The 25990-nt window shown below is 39.4% G+C and overlaps 1 protein-coding gene across 1 annotated transcript; it reads left to right on the top strand.

Annotated features, from left to right (window-relative positions):
- Positions 1 to 23582: 23582 nt before the first annotated feature.
- Positions 23583 to 25510, top strand: TKTL2 (transketolase like 2). The gene has a single exon (XM_053583935.1). It carries the CDS (start codon positions 23583 to 23585, stop codon positions 25473 to 25475), a length of 1893 nt encoding a protein of 630 aa, XP_053439910.1. The 3' UTR covers positions 25476 to 25510.
- The last annotated feature ends 480 nt before the right edge of the window (positions 25511 to 25990 follow it).

Below are 25990 nucleotides of genomic sequence, written 5' to 3'. Positions count from 1 at the left end.
AATTTATGAATAGGTGTTGTATTTTTCTCAAATGTATTGAAAGTAATGCATACTTTAGGCGAATCTTCAATGTTACAGGTTGAGTTATGCCCTCTCGCCCCCCCCCCCATTCATGTGTTAAAGTCCAAACCCCATTACCTCAGAATGTGACTTCATTTGGATCAATGACCCAATGACCTTATAGGGTCATTGCAGATATGTAATTTGTTAAAATGAAGTCATATTGAAGAAGGGTGGGCCCCTAATCCAGTATAACTCATTCCCTTATGAAAAGAAATTTGAACATAGACATGTACACAGGGAGAACAACTAAGATTGGAATTATACAGCCACAAGCCAAGTGTTCAGGGTTGAACTGTGTCTCTCCCAAAAGACAGATTGGAGTCTGACCCTCTGGTACCTTAGAAAGTGACCTTATCTGGAGGTCTTTGCAGAGATCTCATAGGGTCTTTACAGTGGAAATCAAGGTAAAATGAAGTTGTTAGGGTGCGCCTTAACCCAACATAACTGGTGTCTTTATGAAATGGGGAAATTTAGACACGGATATCCACAAAATGGAGATGACGTGAAAGACACCGGGAGAGGACTGCTATCCACAAGTCAAGGAGAGAGATGAGAAACAAAGCTTCCCTCGCAGCCCTCAGAAGAAACCAACCTGCTGATACATTACATTTTGACATCTAACTTCCAGATTTATGGGACAATACATTTCTGTTGTTTCCGTCATCCAGACTGTGGCACTTCACTACAATAGACCTGGTAATCTAACCTACTCAGACACGCATATCCCCTGCTGTAATTCCACTTACTTCCATGAAAGTAGATGATAAATGCTATCATTTTCAAAGATTTTATGGCACTATCAAGACAAAGGACTCTGGAGTCCTTTTATTATCTGGCCTCTTCCATATTGCAATAGCCTCATCTTCCCTACCTTTATTTTTTTTTTTTTTAACCCAACATCATGTATCTTTCCTAACATTACAAAAAAAATTTCCAAAACATTACTGTGATCAAAACGCTCAGATGATAACAAATTTTCCACTGTACTTCAATGTCAACCCCAAAGCAAAAGAACAAGACAAAACACCAAAACAAAACACTTGGCTCTGTTTCAAGGCCTTTTCAAAATCTGTCTTCATGCTTTCTCCCTCACTATTTCTCAGAATGAACCTCTCCTTCCTTTCTGATTAGAAACTTCCCTCTTCCACTCTTGTACATTTGTCCATTGCCATCCTCCTATATTTACTCTAGGCAACATTCTACCCATTCTATAAAGCTTAGGACAAAATTACCTCTTCACTGACACCTTCCCTATTGCTGTCTCAGAGTACTAGCTTAGAGTAAGCACCTGTTTCTCTGCCTTGCTATTACCCTGGGCAGCCATCAGCACTCCCTGTGATCATGTGTAGATTTAACTCTGTAGATCCCCTGTAGATTTAACTCTGGAATCTGGAAGGCAAGATTCATCTTTGAGTCCTCTGTAGAGAATGACCTAGATTGTTATCTGTCAAGTATACAATAAGGAAATGAATAAATTATTACTGTTTAATGAAAAAAAAATTCTGCCTTGGCTCTAAAGCATGTAAAGCATTGCTTTGAAGATAAGTTAGGATTTGAAAGGACTATAAATAAACAATGTTACGGAAAAAAAAAAAAGAACAATGTTATGTGGCTATTAGTCTACACACTACAGCGAAAAGTTACATGTTAATTATGCAGTGGAGATTATGATTTTCCCATCAACATTGGTTCTTTCTTTTGTCTTATAAACCTCCTACATTATGTTTTAACAGAGTATTGGCCATATTGCTACATTTCTTCATCTCTTTTAATGCTAGATGTGGCTAAGCCAATGAGTCCTCACCAATGCAAACTGAGAAGCAAAGTTTATAACTTCTGGGTCTTTTCCTAAAAAAAGAAATGTATTTTCCCTTGCCTTCTCTCATTCCTTCCTATGGTGAGAAAAGTAGACAGGATGGTTTCTCTCTTCAACTTTGCAAATAAGACCTGAGCCGATGACTGGGTGATGAGGCACTCTGGGACCCTGTTAGATCCTGTTGAGGAGAGGTGCCTCTCAAGCCAGAACTTCCTACCACTCTCTGAACATTTATATGAAGGAGAAATAAACTAAATCTTGTTTGAGTCACTTCCTATTTTACTTTATTTATTTTTGTCTTTTTGTTAATGCACTTCTATAGCCTGAAAAATATACTATAGAACTGTAATAAAAAGTGGACAATTATTCTGAACAAAGATGCTGAAATAACCTTGCTCAGACATCCTTCTTAATAGTTATTTTGATTTATTTGATTGAATTTCAGTAGAGAACAATAGTCAGTGTCCTAGTCAAGACCCTTAGTCATCAAAGAAAAGGTTAATGCTCCACATACCCTTTATAAGAAGAAAGGTAGTTATTTGATATGTTTTGGAGAATTTAAGGTGAATCAAATGAAAGAAGTTTTTGTGTTTATCAAATCTCTACTAAATATCTCCAGAAAAGTTAAGTCACCATTAACAATGCAACTTTCTATGATTTCATTAAACCATACTTTAGGAGCCATCTTTTAAAAATGATAACAGAAAGGTAATAACTGGTTAGGAATGCCAATCTCCAAAGTCTTCTAGAGTTAAAAAGTTAAAAAATGTTTGAGTCATAGGGGTGTTAGATGTAAGAAGTAGTGCAGGTTGGGCTATATCTGAAGGGTATATGCCTAGTATAAGGTATGACTTTTTTTTTTTGAGACAAAGGGTCTTAATGCTACCCAGACTTAATGTCACCCTAGGTAGAGTGCTGTGGCATCATCATTGCTTACAGTGGTCTCAAACTCATGGGCTCAAGTGTTCCTTTCCGCTCAGCCTCCCAAGTAGATGAGATTACAAGCATGTACCACCATGCCCAGCTATAAAAATTTTAAATACTGTTACAAAGCTATGATTGAGTAACTGAAATGAGATTTACCCTCCAACTAGAAAACTAAAAAAATTACATAACAGTTTTCTATCTTTCAGGACTATAATCCCTGAAAGAGAGAAAATATATCATTTTTCTGGCTTTTTCCCTGCAGGCACTTCCCAAAGAGTGCTACAGGGAAGGGTGTCTGACACAGACCATGGTAGTCTTGTTGAGATAAGGGAACAGAGATTGGCACTCAGGAAAGCTAAGTTGGCTAGCATTTTGAAGGCAGAATCATCACGAGGAAAATATGGCCTGACAAAGATCTCCAGAAAACTTTTTAAAGGGATACCCTTGCATAAGCCAACCATCTACAAGGTCAGGCAAATGAGAACTTGGAAATGGTAATACCCAAAGTTCCCAGAGCTTACACAGGCTTGAAACATATGTGACTCCTGACCAGCCGGACCTGTGGGGTCTGGTTGAACACTCAGGGAATCCATTCAGTGGAGACCCCAGAGAGGTCATGTTTTTGTAGTGGAGTTAGACTAACATCAGAATAAAGCATAATCATTATATTTTTGTAGTGGAGTTAGACTAACATCAGAATAAAGCATAATCATTATATTTTTGTAGTGGAGTTAGACTAACATCAGAATAAAGCATAATCCGCCTTAACAGACTGAAAATTCTTAATAAGACCAAGCTGCCTGCCTAGCTTGGTCCTAGTACCCTGTAAAAGAATACAACAAAATAAAATCCAGCATCAAAAATAATTTCAAACATTTAATTTAAAAGAATTAGCAACTATTTTATAAAGCCAGGTGGTATAACTCATTAACAGAAGAAAATTCAGTAAATAAAAACAGACTTAGAAAGACAGAAATAATAGATTTGTCAGACAAGAATTTTAAATATGCTAGATGAATTTTAAAAATAATATTATGGGTACAGAAAGATAGAAAGAAGAACCAGGCTTAGTGCCCATAGCTCAGTGGTTAGGGTGCTGGCCACATGCACCAGGACTGAGGGGTTTGAACCCAGCCTGGGCCTGCTAAAACAAAAAAATAAATAAAAAAAATAGCTGGGCATTGTGGCAGGTGCCCATAGTCCCAGCTGCTTTGGAGGCTGAGGCAAGAGAATCACTTAAGCCCAGGAGATGGAGACTGCTGTGAGCTGTGACACCATGGCACTCTACCAAGGGCCACAGAGTAAGACTCTGCCTCAAAAATAAATAAATAAATAATTAAATAATAAGAAGAAGAACTGAATGCAACTTCTAGTGACAGAAAGTACAATATTCAAAATCAAAAATTCAACAGAAGGGATCCACTGTTTATTAGACACTGTAGAAAAAAGACCATTGAGCTTGAAGACAGTATAGAAACTCTCCAGACAGAAGCTCAGGAGGGGGTTAAGATTAAAAAACAAAAAAGGAAAGCTTCAGAGACAGAAAGCAAATCAGTAGGGCCTTGGGTGGAGAGCAACTGACTGCAAAAAGCATAAGAAAATATTTTGGGATGGTAGAAATAATAAAATTATATTTTGATTTTGGTAAAATTTATTTACTAAAATGTATTAATTTGTTGATTAAACAGATTGAGTTTATTGTGTTATTATTTTAAACTTGTAACTCAATAAATCTGATAAAATTCTGCCCTAGTCGAAATAAAATCTCAGCTGAGGGCTGAATTTGGTCTGGGAGGGGGAGGAGGTTGTATGAGACAGGCCACAAGCATTAATCCAATGTATAATGTGTGCAATAATAGTATCTAGTAAAAATGGCTAATAGAATGAATTAAAATGTCTTACCTACATATTTAAAGTTGATTGTATTGATTCATAATCTGTAACACATGTATGTTTAGGTCTAATACTTTGAAATTTAAAAAATTATAACTACTGTTAGTTTTTATTACCTTTTGTTTTCCCAAAGTAAGAGATGTTTACAGTGATTTATTTCAAGGTTATTACTTGGACAAGGACAGAGGAATTTTCTCTGTCCACAAGTGGTCTATAAAAGAATATATCCAGGAATACTGCTTTCATGTTTGCATCATGCTCAATCAATTCATCCAGGCCGCAGATGAATATGATAAAGTATTAGTGTTTTAAGAGATAATCAAAGTAACAACGATAACAACAAAATAACAATTACGACTAAACAACAACAACAACAAAATGTCAAAGTTAGGCCAGTGCGGTGGCTCACACCTGTAATCCTAGCAGTCTGGGAAGCCAAGGTGAGTGGATTGCTAATGCATTCCTTGAGCTCAGTAGTTCAAGACCAGCCTGAGCAAGAGTAAGACTCCCTCTCTACTAAAAATAGAAAAACTAGCCAGGCATTGTGGCAGTGCCTGTAGTCCCAGCTACTTGGGAGGCTGAAACTGGAGGATCGCTTAAGCCTAAGAATTTGAGCTATGATGATGCCACAGCACTCCACCTAAGGTGACAGAATAAGACTCTTATCTCAAAAAAAAAAAAAAAGTCAAAGTTTTAGGTGGCTGGGTGGGACCAGGCATCAAAAATAAAAACACCGAGTGAACTATCATATTCCCGATGCTCCTCCACCTCCACTATGAACCTCTTTTTATTTCTTTTTTCCTGATTTCTAGAGTTATACAAACTCGAATTTTGGTGTGTGAGAAATGTTTTCAGTTGCAGATAATAGAAATTTACCCCAGATAGTGGTATCCATGCCAGGAACTGAGGAAGGAGAACTCAATCTTATGCTTCTTAGAGATCCCGAGAAAGCAGCAGGCAGCTGCAGAAGAACTCCTCCTCCAAAGATAAGCACAAACTTTACATTGAGCTAAAATAACCTTGGGAAAAAACTATGTAACAGATAACAGCACCCTGGTTTCTTAAGAAATATGATCATTAACTCTTTGTACCCTATATTGTAACTGTAACTATGTAGCTGAGACTGAGCTGAAGAAAAACGTATAAAAGAGTTTGGAACAAACTATTCCCTCAGAAGTCAGCATTTTATGCCTTAAGGCACCATTAAAGATCCCTTTCTCTATATTGTTGGTGTAAGTGTCCCTCAGTTTTAATTGGCTGTTTTCTTGCAACATTTCTAGTTCCCGACAGGGAACACAAGCAAGCAGATTAGGACTGAGAGACTCTGGGGGCTTCCCCACGAAGGGTGGAGTACCCTTTGGGGGTGCTCCCGGCACCCTGACTGAGCGGTTCCCTGAGAGTGCTCCCGTGCAGGTTACACCAGGGGAGTCTCTGCAGAGTGGCGGGAGGGCCCAGGCGGTCCTCTGCACCGCCTCTCACCAACAGAGGAAGGAAAGGGGAAGTCCAGACTTAGGTAAGGCGACCTGGACTAAAAGGGTTAAAATGCTAGTAAAGCCCACTCCAAAGAGTGGAAGAGGAGTTTGATCACCTCCTTGAGGTAGGAGCCTCAGTAAAAAGGGACAGGAAAAGGAATTGACCTCCATGAGGCAGGTGGCCTCAATCACAGAGGCCAAAAGAACCAGAGGAGGGATTGACCTCCACGAGGCAGAGGGCCTCAGTAAGAGTGGAAGGGATTAGGAGAAATTGTTTAGCTTCTGCTAATAAGTGGTGTGTGAAAGAGTAAGTGACTGTTTTTATTGCTCCATGACTGGTTGCAGTTACAGAGCTCCATTGGGCTCTAACCTGAGGTTCTGTGGAGGCCTCATGAGGCATAACGGTGACTTGCTGCGCAGCGGGAACCAGGCTCGGGGTTTAGATGGGCGCACCTCATCTAAGATGGTCCTTAAAGCTTCACACAAGGCACGGCCAGGCAGCGCCTGAGACACCTTCAAGCCGGTCCCCCACTTGTCTGTGCTGCTGGGATGGGTTCTGTGCTAAGGAAACTTCCCAAGGGTTCAATGTTCAGAATTTTAAGAAAGGCTGTGTAGGGGATTATAGATTTACTATGACTCCTAAAATGTTGAGACAGCTTTGTAAGTTAGAATGGCCATATTTGGGCGGCGCCTGTGGCTCAGTGAGTAGGGCGCCGGCCCCATATACCGAGGGTAGCGGGTTCAAACCCGGCCCCGGCTAAACTGCAATCAAAAAATAGCCGGGCGTTGTGGCGGGTGCCTGTAGTCCCAGCTACTCGGGAGGCTGAGGCAGGAGAATCGCTTAAGCCCAGGAGTTGGAGGTTGCTGTGAGCTGTGTGAGGCCACGGCACTCTACCGAGGGCAATAAAGTGAAACTCTGTCTCTACAAAAAAAAAAAAGAATGGCCATATTTTGGAGTAAGCTGGCCATCAGAAAGGAAGTTTGGATGTAAGTAGTAAAAAAAGGTATAGAGAACAGTGACCGGACACCCGGATCAGTTACCATACGTAGAGGCTTAGCTGACACTAGTGTTAGAGCCACCCTGGTGGCTGAAAGAACAGGCGGAAATTGTAACGGTAGTTAAAGCAGAAGAATAAAAGATGAAATGGCCAAACACTAGGAGATCCTAATGCAGAGGAGCCACCAGAAATACGAATAAGGCCACAAGAACATTTACTGAGGGAAACTATTGAGCTCAAGATTCCTACACCAGGTCTACCGTTAACTATAACTGTGCCCCAGGAAAAAAAATGGCGATTGTTCTTGAGGCCAGAACAAGAAAACTTAGAGTCAGAGTTAATTGCTAAGTGGCCTAAAGTATGGGCAGAAAACAAGCCAGCTGGACTGGCCATGAACCAGGAACCTGTATATGAGGAACTAAAGACTGTGGTATAACCTGTCCTGGCCAGGGGACCTGCCAACCTTTCCTGCACAGCAGCTACAGTGAACCTTACTGCAGTGTGTGGGTGATTTACTATTAGGCCATCAAATTAGGAAAGGATATGCTCCAGGAACTGATATGTTGTTAAAACATTAGAGAGCTGTGGGTATAAAATCTCCAGAAGGAAGGCACAGTTATGCCCAACCACAAGTATGATATCTGGGGTTCAGCATAGCAAAAGGCCAGAAAAGTCGGGTCTGCAAAGAAAGCAGGTGTTTGTAAACTGCCTGCTTCTAAGGCCAGGAGGCAGTTGCAAGAATTTTTATGGGCACCTGCACCTTGCTTCTGGGCTAGGAAGGGAGGAGGGGTGATAAGGCATCTGTAGTGTAAGAGGACCCCCAGGAAAAAGCGTACTGAGCCATTAAAAAAAGGCTAATAACAGCTCCAGCACTTGGCCTCCAGACTTGACTAAACCTTTCATTTGTATGTGTCGGGAGAGAAGAGGTGACAGTGAGAGTTTTAGCACAGACCCTAGGGTCATGGACTCGCCCTGTTGGATAATTGTCTAAACAATTAGATGGAGTAGCTGGAGGCTGGCTGCCCTGTCTAAGAGTTCTAGCAGCGACAGCAGCAACAGCTCTACTTGTATAAGAAGCTGATAAACTAACTTTAAGACTCAACGTGACTGGCCTTTATTTTTGGATGGTAGCAGTTTTATAGATGCCTTTGGTCATGGAAAGACAGGATAGGCAGTAACTACAGACAGTGAAGGAATAGAGGCTCAAGGTCTCCCGCCTGGGATGCCTGCCTGAAAGACAGAAGTTACAGCACTCACCAGGGCTCTGGAATTAAGCAAAGACAAGACAGTCAGCATTTATACTGATTCAAAGTGTGCCTTTTTAACCCTGCATGTGCATGGTGCACTGTATAGAGAAAAAAAGCTACTAAACTCAGCTGGAAAACAAATTGAATATCACCAAGAGATATTAAATTTATTGGGAGCTGTACAGAAACTTAGCAAGGTAACCATAAGGGATTGCAAAGGACACCAAAAGGGGCAAGGCCGTGCTATTTTAGAGAATACTAAAGCTGATGCTGAAGCATGTCGAGTAGCAGCAAGCCAATGTACATTTTCAGCCTTACTACCTTGACTCCCAAATGTTAACACCAGTATACAGTAAAAAAAAAAATTGAAGTGGTTAACACAAGAGCAGGCATTTGCCACAGATGATGGTTGGATGTGTTTACCAAATAGAAAAATAGTTGCACCAGAATTATTGAGAACTACTGTAGTGCAGGCTGTGCATGAGTCCACCCATCTAGGACACTCTGCTCTGGAACAACTACTAGGAAAGCAAGCCTGGCAAAAACAATAAGTCAAAAATGTGTCGCCAGCAGCCAATTTGATGCCAAACAAGGCCCCAGTTTCCAACCAGGTATTCAAAATGTAAGAACTACACCCTTTGAAAACCTTCAAGTGGATTTGACTGTAATGCCTCCAGAGGAAATAAGTATCCACAGGTATTTGTATGTACTCACTCAGGATGGGTCGAAACTTTTCCTGCTTGAAGTGAACAGGCCAAAGCCATCACATGCTTTTTACTTAGAAAAATCATCCCTGGCCTCACCGCGGTGACTGAGCCCATGCAGCTGGTTAGAGCCAATTTGCGAAATGAGTGACTCTGAAGATGATGAGACCCCCTAGCTTTCTGCCCACACCTTAGCAGCTCTCCAGGAGTTTTATGCTGAACAAAAGCAACAGAGTGACATGGGTGAGGATGATAAATATAACATTGGAATAATAGAAGAAAATTGGTCCACAGGCACAAGAACTTAAAGAGCAAGAGGAAGTGAAAGGAAAATTAGGGCAAGGAAACAGATAAAAGAAATCACTCATGAGGAAGAATCAGCAGAAAACTCCAGGCAACATGAAGAACCAGTCCAGAACAACCCCACCAAGGGACCATGAGGTAGCTACTGCAGAGGATTCCACCTATAAAGAAATGTTAGGAATGACAGAAAGGGAATTTAGAATACACACGTTGAAAACAATGAAATAAATGATGGAAACAATGAAGGAAACTGCTAATAAAGTGGAAAATAACCAAAAGGAAATCCAAAAACAGAATCAAATCAGAGATGAACCATATGAAGACTATAAAAAGGATATAGCAGAGCTGAAGGAACTGAAACAGTCAATTAGGGAACTTAAAGATGCAATGGAAAGTATCAGCAACAGGTTAGACCATGCAGAAGAAAGAATTTCAGAGGTAGAAGACAAAGTTTTTGAGATAACTCAGATAGTAAAAGAGGCAGAAAAGAAGAGAGAGAAAGCAGAACGTACACTGTCAGAATTATGGGACTTTATGAAGCATTCCAACATACGAGTTATAGGAATTCCAGAAGGGGAAGAAGAATGCCCCAGAGGAATGGAAGCCATACTAGAGAATATTATAAAAGAAAATTTCCCAAATATCACCAAAGATTCTGACACACTGCTTTCAAAGGGATATTGGACCCCAGGTTGCCTCAACTCTAACCGAGCTTCTCCAAGACACATTGTGATGAACCTGTCCAAAGTCAAGACAGAAGAAAAGATTCTGCAAGCTGCCAGGAGTAAGCGCCAGTTGACCTGCAGGGGCTAATCCATCAGAGTGACCGCAGACTTCTCTAATGAAACTTTCCAAGCAAGAAGACAGTGGTCATCTACCTTTAATCTACTTAAACAGAAAAATTTCCAGCCCAGAATTCTGTACCCTGCCAAGCTAAGCTTAAAAATTGACGGAGAAATCAAATCATTTACGGATATACAAACATTGAGGAAATTCGCCACAACAAGACCAGCTCTACAGGAAATACTTCAACCTGTTCTGCACACTGACCACCACAATGGATCAGCAGCAAAGTAAGAACTCAGAAATTAAAGGACAGAACCTAACCTCCACACTGATGCAAAAGATAAAACTAAGCAATGGACTCTCACCAAATAAGACGAATAGAATACTACCACACTTATCAATTATCTCAATAAATGTTAATGGCTTGAATTCCCCACTGAAGAGACATAGATTGGTTGACTGGATTAAAAAACACAAGCCATCCATTTGCTGTCTGCAAGAAACACACCTGGGTTCAAAAGACAAATAAAAGCTCCGAGTCAAGGGTTGGAAGACAATTTTTCAGGCAAATGGAATTCAGAAGAAAAGAGGAGTTGCAATCTTATTTTCAGATACATGTGGATTTAAAGCAACTAAAGTCAAAAAAGACAAAGATGGTCACTTTATATTGGTCAATGGAAAACTACAACAAGAAGACATTTCAATTCTAAATACTTATGCACCCAATTTAAATGCTCCCAGATTCTTGAAATAGACCTTACTCAGTCTGAGCAATATGATATCTGATATTACCATCATAACAGGGGACTTTAACACTCCTCTTAAAGAGCTGGACAGATCCTCTAAACAGAAATTAAACAAGATATAAGGGATTTAAATGAGACCCTAGAAAAAGTGTGCTTGATAGACGCATATAGAACACTCCACCCCAAAGATACAGAATATACATTCTTCTCATCACCCCATGGAACATTCTCCAAAATTGATCATATCCTGGGACACAAAACAAATATCAACAGAATCAAAAGAATTGAAATTTTACCTTGTATCTTCTCAGCCCATAAGGCACTAAAGGTGGAACTCAACTCTAACAAAAATGCTCGACTCCACCCAAAGGCATGGAAATTAAACAATCTTCTGTTGAATAACAGTGGGTGCAGGAAGAAATAAAACAGGAAATCATTAACTTCCTTGAGCATAACAACAATGAAGACACAAGCTACCAAACCTGTCGGATACTGCAAAAGCAGTTTTGAGAGGAAAATTCATCGCTTTAGATGCCTACATTCGAAAAACAGAAAGAGAGCACATCAACAATCTCACAAGAGATCTTATGGAATTGGAAAAAGAAGAACAATCTAAGCCTAAACTCAGTAGAAGAAAAGAAATATCCAAAATCAAATCAGAGATCAATGAAATTGAAAACAAAAGAATCATTCAGAAAATTAATGAAACAAGGAGTTGGTTTTTTGAAAAAATAAATAAAATAGATAAACCATTGGCCAGACTAACTAGAAATAGAAAAGTAAAATCTCTAGTAACCTCAATCAGAAATGATAAAGGGGAAATAACAACTGATCCCACAGAGATACAAGAGATCATCTCTGAATACTACCAGAAACCCTACGCCCAGAAATTTGACAATGTGAAGGAAATGGATCAATATTTGGAATCACACCCTCTCCCTAGACTCAGCCAGGAAGAAATAGAGCTCCTGAACAGACCAATTTCAAGCACTGAGATCAAAGAAACAATAAAAAATCTTCCAACCAAAAAATGCCCTGGTCCAGATGGCTTCACTCCAGAATTCTATCAAACCTTCAAGGAAGAGCTTATTCCTGTACTGCAGAAATTATTCCAAAAAATGGAGGAAGAAGGAATCTTCCCCAACACATTCTATGAAGCAAACATCACCCTGATACCAAAACCAGGAAAAGACGCAACCAAAAAGGAGAATTTCAGACCAATCTCAGTCATGAATATAGATGCAAAAATTCTCAACAAAATCCTAGCCAATAGATTACAGCTTATCATCAAAAAAGTCATTCATCATGATCAAGTAGGCTTCATCCCAGGGATCAAGGCTGGTTTAACATACGCAAGTCCATAAATGTTATCCACCATATTAACAGAGGCAAAAATAAAGATCACACGATCCTCTCAATAGATGCAGAAAAAGCATTTGATAAAATCCAGCATCCTTTTCTAATTAGAACACTGAAGAGTATAGGCATAGGTGGCACATTTCTAAAACTGATTGAAGCTATCTATGACAAACCCACAGCCAATATTTTACTGAATGGAGTAAAACTCAAAGCTTTTCCTCTTAGAACTGGAACCAGACAAGGTTGTCCTCTGTCACCTTTACTATTCAACATAGTGCTGGAAGTTCTAGCCAATACAATTACGCAAGACAAGGAAATAAAGGGAATCCAAATGGGAGCAGAGGAGGTCAAACTCTCCCTCTTTGCTGACGACATGATCTTATACTTAGAGAACCCCAAAGACTCAACCACAAGACTCCTAGAAGTCATCAAAATATACAGTAATGTTTCAGGATATAAAATCAATGTCCACAAGTCAGTAGCCTTTGTATACACCAATAACAGTCAAGATGAGAAGCTAATTAAGGACACAACTCCCTTCACCACAGTTTCAAAGAAAATGAAATACCTAGGAATATGCCTAACGAAGGAGGTGAAGGACCTCTATAAAGAAAACTATGAAATCCTCAGAAAGGAAATAGCAGAGGATAGTAACAAACAGAAGAACATACCATGCTCATGGACGGGAGAATCAACATTGTTAAAATGTCTATACTTCCCAAAGCAATCTACCTATTCAATGCCATTCCTATCAAAATACTAACATCGTACTTTCAAGATTTGGAAAAAATGATTCTGCGTTTTGTATGGAACCGGAAAAAACCCCGTATAGCTAAGGCAGTTCTCTGTAACAAAAATAAATCTGGGGCATCAGCATACCAGATTTTAGTCTGTACTACAAAGCCATAGTGGTCAAGACAGCATGGTACTGGCACAAAAACAGAGACATAGACACTTAGAATCGAATTGAAAACCAAGAAATGAAACTAACATCTTACAACCACCCTAATCTTCGATAAACCAAATAAGAACTTACCTTGGGGGAAAGACTCCCTATTCAATAAATGGTGTTGGGAGAACTGGATGTCTACATGTAAAAGACTGAAACTGGACCCACACCTTTCCCCACTCACAAAAATTGATTCAAGATGGATAAAGGACTTAAATTTAAGGCATGAAACAATAAAAACCCTCCAAGAAAGCATAGGAAAAACACTGGAAGATATTGGCTTTGGGGAAAGACTTCATGAAGAAGACTGCCATGGCAATTGCAACAACAACAAAAATAAACAAATGGGACTTCATTAAACTGAAAAGCTTCTGTACAGCTAAGGAGACAACAACCAAAGCAAAGAGACAACCTACACAATGGGAAAGGATATTTGCATATTTTCAATCAGATAAAAGCTTGATAACTAGGATCTATAGAGAACTCCAATTAATCCACATGAAAAAAGGCAACAATCCCTTATATCAATGGGCAAGAGACATGAATAGAACTTTCTCTAAATATGACAGACGAATAGCTAACAAACACATGAAAAGATGTTCATCATCTCTATATATTAGAGAAATGCAAATCAAAACAACCCTGAGATCTCATCTAACCCCAGTGAGAATGGCCCACATCACAAAATGTCAAAACTGCAGATGCTGGCGTGGATGTGGAGAGAAGGGAACACTGTTACACTGCTGGTGGGACTGCAAACTAGTACAACCTTTCTGGAAGGAAGTATGGAGAAACCTCAAAGCACTCAAGCTAGACCTCCCATTTGATCCTGCAATCCCATTACTGGGCATCTACCCAGAAGGAAAAAAATCCTTTTATCATAAGGACAATTGTAGTAGACTGTTTATTGCAGCTCAGTTTACAATCGCCAAAATGTGGAAACAGCCTAAATGCCCACCAACCCAGGAATGGATTAACAAGCTGTGGTATATGTATACCATGGAATACTATTCAGCCATTAAAAAAAATGGAGACTTTACATCCTTCATATTAACCTGGATGGAAGTGGAAGACATTATTCTTAGTAAAGCATCACAAGAATGGAGAAGCATGAATCCTATGTACTCAATTTTGATATGAGGACAATTAATGACAATTAAGGTTATGGGGGGGGAAGCAGAAAGAGGGAAGGAGGGAGGGGGTGGGGCCTTGGTGTGTGTCTCACTTTATGGGGGCAAGACATGTTTGCAAGAGGGACTTTATCTAACAATTGCAATCAGTGTAACCTGGCTTATTGTACCCTCAATCAATCCCCCACAATAAAAAAAAATAAAAAAATAAAAATCATCCCTAAGTATGGCCTGCTTCTTTACATAGGCTCTGACAATGGGCCTGCTTTTGTGGCTTCAGGTCTAAAGAAGATGGTAAAATACAACCCATTATGTATTCTACCACTTCTCTGCCATCCGGAGATCAAGTTTAATTGCCCTACCCCACTGTTTGGACAGAATCTTAAGGTTAAGTTAAACCTTTAACATCGCAGGCATTTAGAAAAGCTTGACTGAAGCTTTACATACAACCTTCTTTTTCCTTTTTTCTGAGTTTGAAATTAAAATGAAAAACAAAACAAAACAAAACAAAAACCAGTAAGTAGGGAAGAAAACAATGTGTACAAAGACATAAGTATGAAGAGTACTTTTAATAAAAAAAGAAAAGAAGAAAGAATAATTTTATATAAGAAAGAATCTTGTATGAAAACTTTTTGTCTTAAAGTACCTGGTGGTTTTAATAAAAAAGATTTAAAATAAAAACAAGGAATTTTAAAATGTTAAAAAATAGTGCATATAAGTCATGTAAGTTTGTGAAGAAAAATTTAAAAAGCATTATGTATGTGATTAAGTTGATTAATGAAACAGAAATCTCTAATTAAAACAACAAATTTGTCTGTTCTCAGTTTATAAGGTGTATGTTTAAAGGCTCTTAGATTTCTATTCTTGTACACGTTTAAAGTAATGAAAAAAATATATCAAAAGTCAGAACTCAAAGGGTCAATATACCATTGCAGAGTTCATGCAAAGTTTGTTAAACTGTTTTTGTTTTTGTTTTTCTTTTTGTCTGCAAAAAAACTATGGTTGCTATGTTACAAATGGCCTCAAGATAAGGGACCAACACTCAGCAGAAGACCCAAAGTCAGTTACTCATTTGGAACTTAAGGAAAAAAAAAAGAGTCCTCTTTACTTTTTTTGAAACAGCAGCCGCTTTTCTTTCTTAATTGGCTTTGCTGTGTCTGGCTCTTACAATAACTAGACATATTCTTAACAAATGACTGCTACCGTGTTGGGAATTGACTGGAAACCACATGCTGCCCACAGGCCACAGAGTTCTGGGAAAGTTGAAGAAGTGAATAGAACATTAAAATCTAGTATAAGGAAAATATGCCAAGAATCTAAACTTCAGTGGATCCAGGCTTTACCATTAGCATTGTTTAAAATCAGATGTACTCCTTTTAAAAGAACAGAGTAAAATACTATATCACAAGTTCCCTCCCATTTTAAGAAATTTACCAGGGACCCTGAGAGAACTCGGGAAAAAAGAACTTACTCACCAACAAATGTCACTGGGAAAAATAATAAAAAAGATTTCAGAATAGGTGAATGATAGATGTCCTGTTAGTTTATCACCCTCCGTTCATCCCTATTCTCCAGGTAACCAGGTGTGGGTTAAAGATTGAACACTGAGCCTGCTGAAACGATGTGGAAAGGCCCCGACCCGGTGATCCTTCACACCCACAGCAGGGAAGGTGGATGGCTTCCCTGCCTGGATACATCACTCATGTGTGAAACAGCCAGTGATGAGGAGTGGATGGTCCAGTGACACCCAGAGCATCCCCGCCACCTTACCCTGAGAATACAGACTACAGCCCAGCCCTATACTGGGAAGCTAACTGCTCTATGTACAGCAAAAGCTTGAGGATGAGCAGCAGCAGAGGGGGACTGACTGATTCTTTGCTTTGAACTTTGTCACCTTTTTCCTTTAGTCTTATGGGTAAACATGGTGAACGTTGTGAAACATGCATCCAACAGGTAACCCAAACTGGACAAATGGTCAAAACTGTGTCATTGGTTTACTATTATTATGAATGTACAAGAAAGCCTGAAAGAGTTTGCACATATAATGACACCCAGTATACCTGATGTGTGCCCCCCAGTGGGACTGGTGTTTGCTACAATCCTTCTGAACCCCTAGAGAAAACTGAATTTGCTATGTGGTATACTGATCTCCATAGAAAGATAATAACCAAGTTATAACAGACGGAATACCCAAGCAAGTATTACTAACCTTAAAAGCATACTACATTTTTAATAATGTAACATTTGAGGGAGCATGTATGAATCCTTCTTGGGAAAGACTATATACTAAAAGAGATAAGTACATATGCCACAGATTAGGCACCTGTGCCAGATGTATGCACTGGCTTTGTATAATTTGGGCCACATGGATTAATCCTAATGACAGTAATCCAGCACATTTAATAAAAGGGAAAGCACCTTTACCTTGTACTCCTGGAAATTGTTACTCATTAAATAATAAGCCTTCTTCCTCTAGTTGTAAATGGGGAAATTATAATCCATTGATACTAAATAAAACTAACCCTTCTGAACCCTAGAAGGGCAAAAGGTAAAAGCCTTATGTTAAGAATAAATGTACATGGTAGAGACCCTACCATGGAGATAACAATTAAAAATAAAATAACCAGAAGAAACTCAAAGCCGATGTACCAGGCTTTCTATGATGAATTACAACAACCTGCTCCAGACGTTTCTCCTAAAACTAAAAACTTAATCCTCTACCTGGCAGAAAACATTGCTCAGTCTTTAAATATAGCATCTTGCTTTGTCTGTAGTGGAAAAATGATGAGTAGTAAAAGGCCCTGGGAAGCCAGAGAAGTTGTTCCCTCAGATCCTGCTCCTAATGTCACTCACTATAAACGCACAGTGGGAGTAAGCTTCTGGACACTAAAAATGTCGATCATAGGTCAATAGTGTTTAGCCAGAGAAGGAAACAACTTCACCATCCCAGTAAAGAAGTGTCATATCTAGGCCTAAAAATCTATAATGAAAACACCAATGGAACTACCTGGTGGAGCAAGGACATAACTGAACTAAACCCCCTGAGTAGATTCCCAAAGCTCAAAGCTGCTTGGGACTATCCAGGGCTCAGCATTAACTGGACAGCTCTACCAGGTCTGTACTGGATCTGCAGACACTGGACCTACACTAAGCTTCCTCATATGTGGTGCAGGAGTTGTATAATAAGTATGAGCAAACCTCCTTTCTTGCTACTGCCCCTAGAGACTGGAGAACTATTAGGTTTTCTGGTTTATGCTTCTAGATTGAAAAGACAAAAGTGTGATGTGGTAATAGGAGATTGGAATGACAATGAATGGTCTCCCCAAGAAATAATTCAATACTATGATCCAGCCACCTGGGCTAAGGATAGGTCGTGGGTCATGGGGATACAGAACTCCAATACATACGTTAAATAGGATTATCCAATTACAAGCAGCATTAGAGACAGTAACAAATGAAACCCGTAAAGCCTTAACCCTACTAGCCCTTGAAGAAACCCAAATGAGAAATGCTATTTATCGAAACTATTGGCTTTAGACTACCTTTTAGCAACTGAAGGAATGTGTAGAAAATTCAATTTAACTGTTACTTAGATTGATGGTGAAAGACAAGTAATTGAAGAAATAACTAAAAAGATTACTATAATAGCAAATGTACCTATGCAAGTGTGGGAGGGTTTAACCCAGATTCTTCATTCACTGGATGGTTTTCTAAACTAGGAGGATTCAAAGTTATGATTATAAGTTTCCTTCTTATAATTAGAAGATGTTTGCTTTTACCTTTCTTATTACCTATTTTTGTTCAATTTCTCAAAAGCATGGTCTCTGCGGTTGATAAAGGAGGACACAGGCAAAGTGTTCATGGCTCAACGATGTCAAGTAGCCATGAAGAACAGCAATGAATGAGAGGAGACCCCATCCTGAGACCCCATAGCATCTTGCTTTGTCTGTAGTGGAAAGGGGGGATGAGGAAGGAGAAATCAATCTTATGCTTCTTAGAGATCCCGAGAAAGCAGCAGGCAGCCGCAGAAGTACTCCTCCTCCAAAGATAAGAACAAACTTTACACTGAGCTAAAATAACCTTGAAAAAAACTATGTAACAGATAACAGCACCCTGATTTCTTGAGAAATATAATCATTAACTCTTTGTACCCTTTTTTGTAACTATAACTATGTAGCTGGTACTGAGCTGAAGAAAAAAGGATAAAAGAGTTTGGAAAAAACTGTTTCCCTAGAACTCAGCATTATACACCTTGAGGCACCTGAGTTCCTTCCTTTATATTGTTGGTGTTAAGTGTCTGTCAGTTTTATTTTTATTTTTATTTTATTTTATTTTTGAGACAGAGTCTAAAGCCGTCGCCCTGGGTAGAATACTGTGGCATCACAACTCACAGCAACCTCAGACTTTGGGCTCCCAGTCCCAGAGATAATCATAATTGATCGAACACCAGCATCAAAATACTATTCCCCTTTGCTAGTAACAGAAGTCCCAGTTCTGGTTAATAAGATATAAAAAGAATTCTTCTTTGGGTGGAAATAATTTTTATAAAATGTTTTCTTGCTGATAAACAGAAGTAGGTACAAGGAGAATTCTCTTGCCTCAGCCTCCCAAGTAGCTGGGACTACAGGTGCCCACCATAACGCCTGGCTAGTTTTTGGTTGCAGTTGTCATTATTGGTTAGCAGACCCAGGCCGGGTTCGAACCAGCCAGCTTCGGCATATGTAGCTGGCACCCTACCCATTGAGCTATAGGCGCCAAGCCTTTCTGTCAGTTTTAATTCACCATTGTCCTGCAACAGAACATTTAATGGTTTCTTAACAAGAAGCCTGAAAGAAGCTGGACCCAAGGTTGGTTGTGGACCTATGTTAAGAAGGATTCAAACTCTATTTTATTCCACCATACTAAGTATGTTAACATTCATTCTAAGGCTTGTGGCATTATAGTAACAAGACGGCTACCATGGCTCCAACATCACATGTTCTGGTGGTAGTGGTGGTGGGGGTGGTGGTGACGAGGAGATTAAAAGGAGACACTGTAGTTCTCCTTGTACCTATTTCTGTTTGTCAGCAAGAAAATATTTTATAAAAATTATTTCCACCCAAGGAAGAATTCTTTTTACATCTTAGTAACCAAAACTGGGACCTCTGTTACTAGCAAAGGGGAATAGTATTTTGATGCTGGTGTTAGATCAATTATGCTTATCTCCAGGACTGGGAGATAGACCAGGTTTCCTAAATATCCTGCTGCCTCTGCCTTCTCCACCTCCACCCTCAAAATAAAGACTTATAAACTATAGAAAAAGTAGGGTAAGCTATCATAGCTTGTGCTGTAATTTTCAAAACAATTATTCAGGAAGGTAAAGCACATTTTTTTTCTCCCAGAAAACAAACTGCCTTACACAAGCATCTTATTCTCACGGGGTCCATACTTCATCAAATTTAAACAATGGAAGCAAAATATTAATTCAGCATTTGTGTCTTTTATATAATTCCATTTTCACAAAAGTCAAAAGTTCAGAAAAGATGTAAGTAAAACTTCAGTGTTCCCAACCTCTAAATATTCACCGTCACATAGAGAAATGTAGGCCTTTGTTGCAGACTCTGAGTGATTGGTAATCATGTCCTGTGACTTCTTCGCTGCAGCCCAGTAGAATTTGCACTGCTTACATTATTCCCTGTATAGCTACTTGTAGTAGTAATCTTGGTAGGTATTGTTTTCATTTACAGTACATATTACAATACTTTTCCATACTAACAGAAAAAAAATTAGAGTGAAAACAATTTCAACAAAAGTGAAACAAAAAAAATGTTTTTTAACGACTTTAACTCAGGGGCCAAAATTGGCAGGCTGAAGATAAGTTTTATTTGTCTAACAAAACGTTTACAAATTTTTGGATTTTGAATGCTTTCCAGTGAGTTTATAGTCTCCAGTTTGCCATTGGCCCCCTCCAGCCCTCTTACATTACACCTGCCGTTTGGCACTCATGTTACCTCCCTAAATATCCAATAAGCACTTGAATTTGCAATCTCTACTTCAGGTGGATAAACCAAAATTTAAAAAAGAATACTTTTTTCCTATTTGCAGAAAACTTCTGAATGGCTTCCAAAATGACTTCTAAATTAATAATGAACTTTTCCAAGACAACTAAGTTTTTGGCATGATGACTCAAAATTCTCGGCTGGCCTCTTGTCAGTAATACCGTCTTTTAAATAGGGGCGACAGAAGGCGGGGTCATGTCTGTGTTTGATTTATTTGACTAAATTGCATTCAGAGCCACACTGGGTGAGTTTGCATTAGCAAATTATATATACTTTATACAAGGTGAATATTCTTTATTTTAAGTGCTAGGGACCAGAAGTGTTTCATATTTTGAATTATTTTGGATTTCATAATATTTGCATTCTACTTGCCAGTTGAGTATCCTAAAGGCAAAAATCTGAAATGCGCCAGTGAGCATTTCCTTTGTTTAACATGTGGGGCACTCAGAAAGTTTCAGATTTTGGAGCATTTTGGGCTTCAAGTTTTCAGATTTGGGATGCTCATTCTGTATGTAAATAGTTACTTTCAATTGTATATTTTAAATATATATATTAAAGGACTAAAATGCTTAAAGAAAATAACTATTAATAATTTACAAATAGATATCTAAAACTGTCTGGACAGTTTTAGATATGTCTATTTATGTCTAAAAAATAGTTATTAAATAGTACTATTTGTGTCTAAAAAATAGTTATTTTTTTAGACATCCCTCTAAAAAATTCAGAGCACTTTATAATATTTTAAAAATAATTTACCACCTATTATTTTCTGTATAGTATAATAAATCCACACGATCTAACAGAATGACAAAGGGAAATTCATACTCACTGTCTAGGCTATTAAATCTCCAAGACCACATTCTTTTCTTAACAAAATTGACCTTTACTAGTGTTAGACATGTGCTAATTAATACTTTAGGAAATAATTGGGCAATAGTTTAAATGAGTGGAAGAATTTAGGAACTTGGAAAGACATGTTAAATAGTTGTTATTTCTTCTACATTTTTCTCATGTGAACGCTGCCTCATAGATCATTTTTATACTATCATGTTTACCAGTTGTATAGATTGATTAGAGTTCTCTTTAGACAAAATAATAGCCAACCATCTGTGGTTATATTAACTGCTTTCTTGTCAGTGCCTAGCAGTTTGCTCTTATGACACTGTTATTTTTTTTCTCTAATTCCCATCTTCTTTATTCCCAGTCCTAAACTGATCTGCATGTACTTTCTCTCCCTTTATTTGTCTAAAAAGATAAGTGGGGTAGATAGGCAGAGGGCAAGGGCAGTGATGATAGAAGCTAACTGCTTAAGGACTTGTCCAACTCCAACATTCCTTCCACAAGTCTTAAAAGCTTATTATTGTCACACCATTACCACTTATTCTAACATGTATCCATAAAAATTAAAATGCTAGAACTACTTGAAACAGCAAATAATGTTCAAATATTTTTCTGAGATATAATGCAAGACAATAAATGTAATTTAAAGGGCAGCAACACTCCCTGAGTTGGTTGTTCACAGTCCTGACTGAACACTGAAATCGTCTAGGGGAAATTTGAAAATCACCTATGCCTAGAACCACTGCTCAGAAATTCTGATTTAATTAGTTTGGGGTGTGACCTGAACATGAGATTTTGAAAAAACTCCCCAGATGATTCTAAACTACAACTAATGTTGAGAACCCCCGTAAATTAAAAATTGCAGTTCTAGGTATTCTGCCACTGAGTGGTTTTAGAAGTGTTCTTCCTGTAAATTTTCCTCAAATTACTGTATTTCTCTTTGTAAGTCTGAGTTTCAGAATTTTTAGTTGCTTTGAGAAAATTGAGATTAGTTTCACCATGTTGGGTAGAACAAAAGTTACCTTGGGGCTTTCTTCTCTTGAATTAATGTTCTGATAATAACATGTCTAAGACTATCTTCAGATTGTATGTTGTTAACTCTGACACACATTAAAATTAAAGGATCCACTTTAAAAATAGTCTCCCATAAATTAAAATTCAATTTGTCTAGGGAGGAACAGGTATTCACTTTTTTAAGTGTCTTCATTTTAATGTGAAGTCAAGGTTAAGAATTTACTTAAGAACTAAGATGTTTAACATTGAAGGTGGCATAGTATGATATACTGCCATTGTGTTTGGAGTTTTTTGTTTTTTAATGACAAGCTATACTGTTCGCCTGCTAGGAGTGTTCACTGGCACACACTTTGTTTTAGAAATTATTTGTAGTAACAGTTATTGGAAAATAAACTGAGGCACATTATATTAAAGAGCTTATTTGAACATTTAGTCATTTATTGGCCACACCCATTGAAGGGGCCCAAGGCTGCTTTTGATTGGTTGAAATAGAGCTAGCGCTTTGTTGGGGTCACTCCAATGTAAAATCCCTAGTTATTGGCGAATTCTGATTGGCAAAGCTTAAGTTTTCATTTTATCATTTTCATTGACTTAGGTTTCCTTTTACTTAGGAACTCGCGGAACTGGAGCTGTCTCAGCCTAATGGCCTCTAATTATTTTCATACAATGCTTTAGAATACACTAGAAAAATTGCAGTTCTAGGTATTCTGCCACTGAGTGGTTTTAGAAGTGTTCCTGTAAATTTTCCTCAAATTACTGTATTTCTGTTTGTAAGTCTGAGGTTCAAATTTTTTAGTTGCTCTGAGAAAATTGAGATTAGTTTCACCATCTTGGATAGAACAAAAGTTACCTTGAATCTTTCTTTTTTAATTAATGTTCTGATATAGTGAAGGTGTCACTGATATAGTATTAATGCAAAAAAAAAAATTACAACTAGTTACCTATAACACAAAAGTATAAAAATGTCCCTTTCTGAATTTATAACACAAGAAATGGTATAAACAATTTAATTATTTTTAACAAGGATGAACATTTAAGTGACAAATACTATTAAAAATCTATTCAGTTAGGGGCGGTAACAGGGAGGATGTGGCCTTATCCGAGAGGGAACTCAGTGGAGCACGCTGCTTCTGCGCAAGGGCGCTAGCTGCCTGGCCTCTGCGCTTCTTTTTGCTCCTGAGGAGCCCTACGAAACCCCGAGCATGCGCATTCGGCCCACGTGACGCTGAGTTTGTTGGGTGGGGGGAGGGGCGAGCGCGGCAGTCGGTTCTCTGTGGGAACCATCAGGAGCTCCGCCATGGCGGATGAGGCCAAGGCGGTTGAGGCCAAGCCCGATGCGAAGACCCTGCAGGCGCTGAGGGACGCGGCCAACCGCCTGCGGATCCACTCTATTAGGGCCACGTGTGCCTCCAGTTCCGGCCATCCCACGTCGTGCTGCAGTGCTGCGGAGATCATGTCTGTCCTCTTCTTCCACACGATGCGGTATAAGCGGATGGACCCACAGCACCCAGACAACGACCGCTTCGTCCTCTCCAAGGGCCACGCTGCCCCAGTCCTCTATGCCGCTTGGGCAGAGGTGGGCGACATCAGCGAATCCGACTTGCTGAACTTGAGGAAAATCCACTGCGACTTGGAGGGACATCCCACCCCGCGACTGCCGTTTGTTGACGTGGCGACGGGATCCCTCGGGCAGGGATTAGGCGCGGCCTGTGGAATGGCGTACACCGGCAAGTACTTTGACAAGGCCAGCTACCGCGTGTTCTGCCTCATGGGGGACGGCGAGTCCTCGGAAGGCTCCGTCTGGGAGGCTTTGGCCTTTGCTTCCCACTACAGTTTGGACAATCTCGTGGCAATCTTCGATGTGAACCGCTTGGGACAGAGTGGCACTGCGCCCCTTGAGCACTGCACAGACATCTATCAGAATCGCTGTGAAGCCTTTGGCTGGAATACTTACTTAGTGGATGGCCACGATGTGGAGGCCTTGTGCCAAGCCTTTTCGCAGGCAGCACAAGTGAAGAACAAGCCCACTGCTATAGTTGCCAAGACCTTCAAGGGTCGAGGTATTCCAAACATTGAAGATGCAGAAAACTGGCACGGAAAGCCAGTGCCGAAAGAAAGAGCAGATGCGATCATCAAATTAATTAAAAGTCAGATACGGACCCAGGGGAATCCCATATCGAAACCCCCTGTGGAAGACTCACCTCAAATCAGCATCACAAATATAAAAATGACCTCTCCACCTGCTTACAAAATTGGCGACAAGATAGCTACCCAGAAAGCGTATGGTTTGGCTCTGGCTAAACTGGGCCATGAAAACGAAAGAGTTATTGTTCTGGATAGTGACACGAAGAACCCCACCTTTTCTGAGATATTCAAGAAAGAACACCCTGAGCGTTTCATAGAGTGTTTTATTCCTGAGCAAAACATGGTGAGTGTGGCACTGGGCTGTGCCACACGTGGTCGAACCATTGTTTTTGCTAATACTTTCTCTGCCTTTTTCGCTCGAGCATTTGATCAGATACGAATGGGAGCCATCTCTCAAACCAACATCAACCTTATTGGTTCTCACTGTGGTGTATCCATAGGGGAAGATGGGACCTCCCAGATGGCCCTGGAGGATCTAGCCATGTTCCGAAGCATTCCCAATTGCACTATTTTCTATCCAAGTGATGCCCTCTCCACAGAGCATGCTGTTTATCTAGCTGCTAACACCAAGGGAATGTGCTTCATTCGGACCAGCCAACCAGAAACTGAAGTTATTTACGCGCCACAAGAAAAGTTTGAGATTGGACAGGCCAAAGTGGTCCGTCACAGTGACAATGACAAGGTCACAGTTATTGGAGCTGGAATTACTCTACATGAAGCCTTAGCAGCTGCTGACAATCTTTCTCAACAAGGTATTGCTATCCGTGTCATCGACCCATTTACTATTAAACCTCTGGATGCTGCTACCATTATTTCCAGTGCAAAAGCCACAGGTGGTCGGGTTATCACAGTGGAGGATCACCACAGAGAAGGTGGCATTGGAGAAGCTGTATGTGCAGCTGTCTCCAGGGAGCCTGACATCCTTGTTCATCAGCTGGCAGTGTCAGGCGTGCCTCAAAGTGGGAAGCCTGGTGAATTGCTGGATATGTTTGGAATCAGCGCGGGACACATTGTATCAGCTGTGAGACATACTTTAATGAACTAAAATACGTTCATTTCTTAAAAAGTCAAGCCTGTTGAATTTGGTCTTAAAGTACTGATATTTTTATATTAACTTCATGCTTGTTACAAAACTGTTGTTTTATATTTGTAAGATTGTGGGGGTTTTGTTTAGAGCAAAGTCATTCAATACCTTTCTTCATTCTTAATTCAGAACTTCCGATTTACCTCTCTGTTAATCTGTCACTGTATACATAAATGTCACTTGATCATAAAAGTGGGTTGTTAGATTTTAAATAACATAGGAAATAAAACAACCAACTAATACAAAGGTTTCTGATAAGGCTATAAATAATTGGGCTGGACATCAATGCAGAAGTAACTTTATTATTAAATGAGTATGATTTACTTCTAAGTTAAGAAAATTTAAATTCTAGTTCAATATCCTAGGTTTTGAAGCAAATTTGAGTTTTCATATAATGCCTTTCTGTATCTGCAGTTTTCCAGATATTTGACTGCGGTTGCCTTGAAATTTCCTCCTAAGTTTCCTTCATCTCCTTT

Source organism: Nycticebus coucang, chromosome 1 (assembly GCF_027406575.1).
Source record: "Nycticebus coucang isolate mNycCou1 chromosome 1, mNycCou1.pri, whole genome shotgun sequence".
Lineage (NCBI taxonomy): Eukaryota > Metazoa > Chordata > Mammalia > Primates > Lorisidae > Nycticebus > Nycticebus coucang.
The sequence above is the reverse complement of the archived record's forward strand: the minus strand, read 5'-3'. Positions and strand labels throughout refer to the sequence as shown.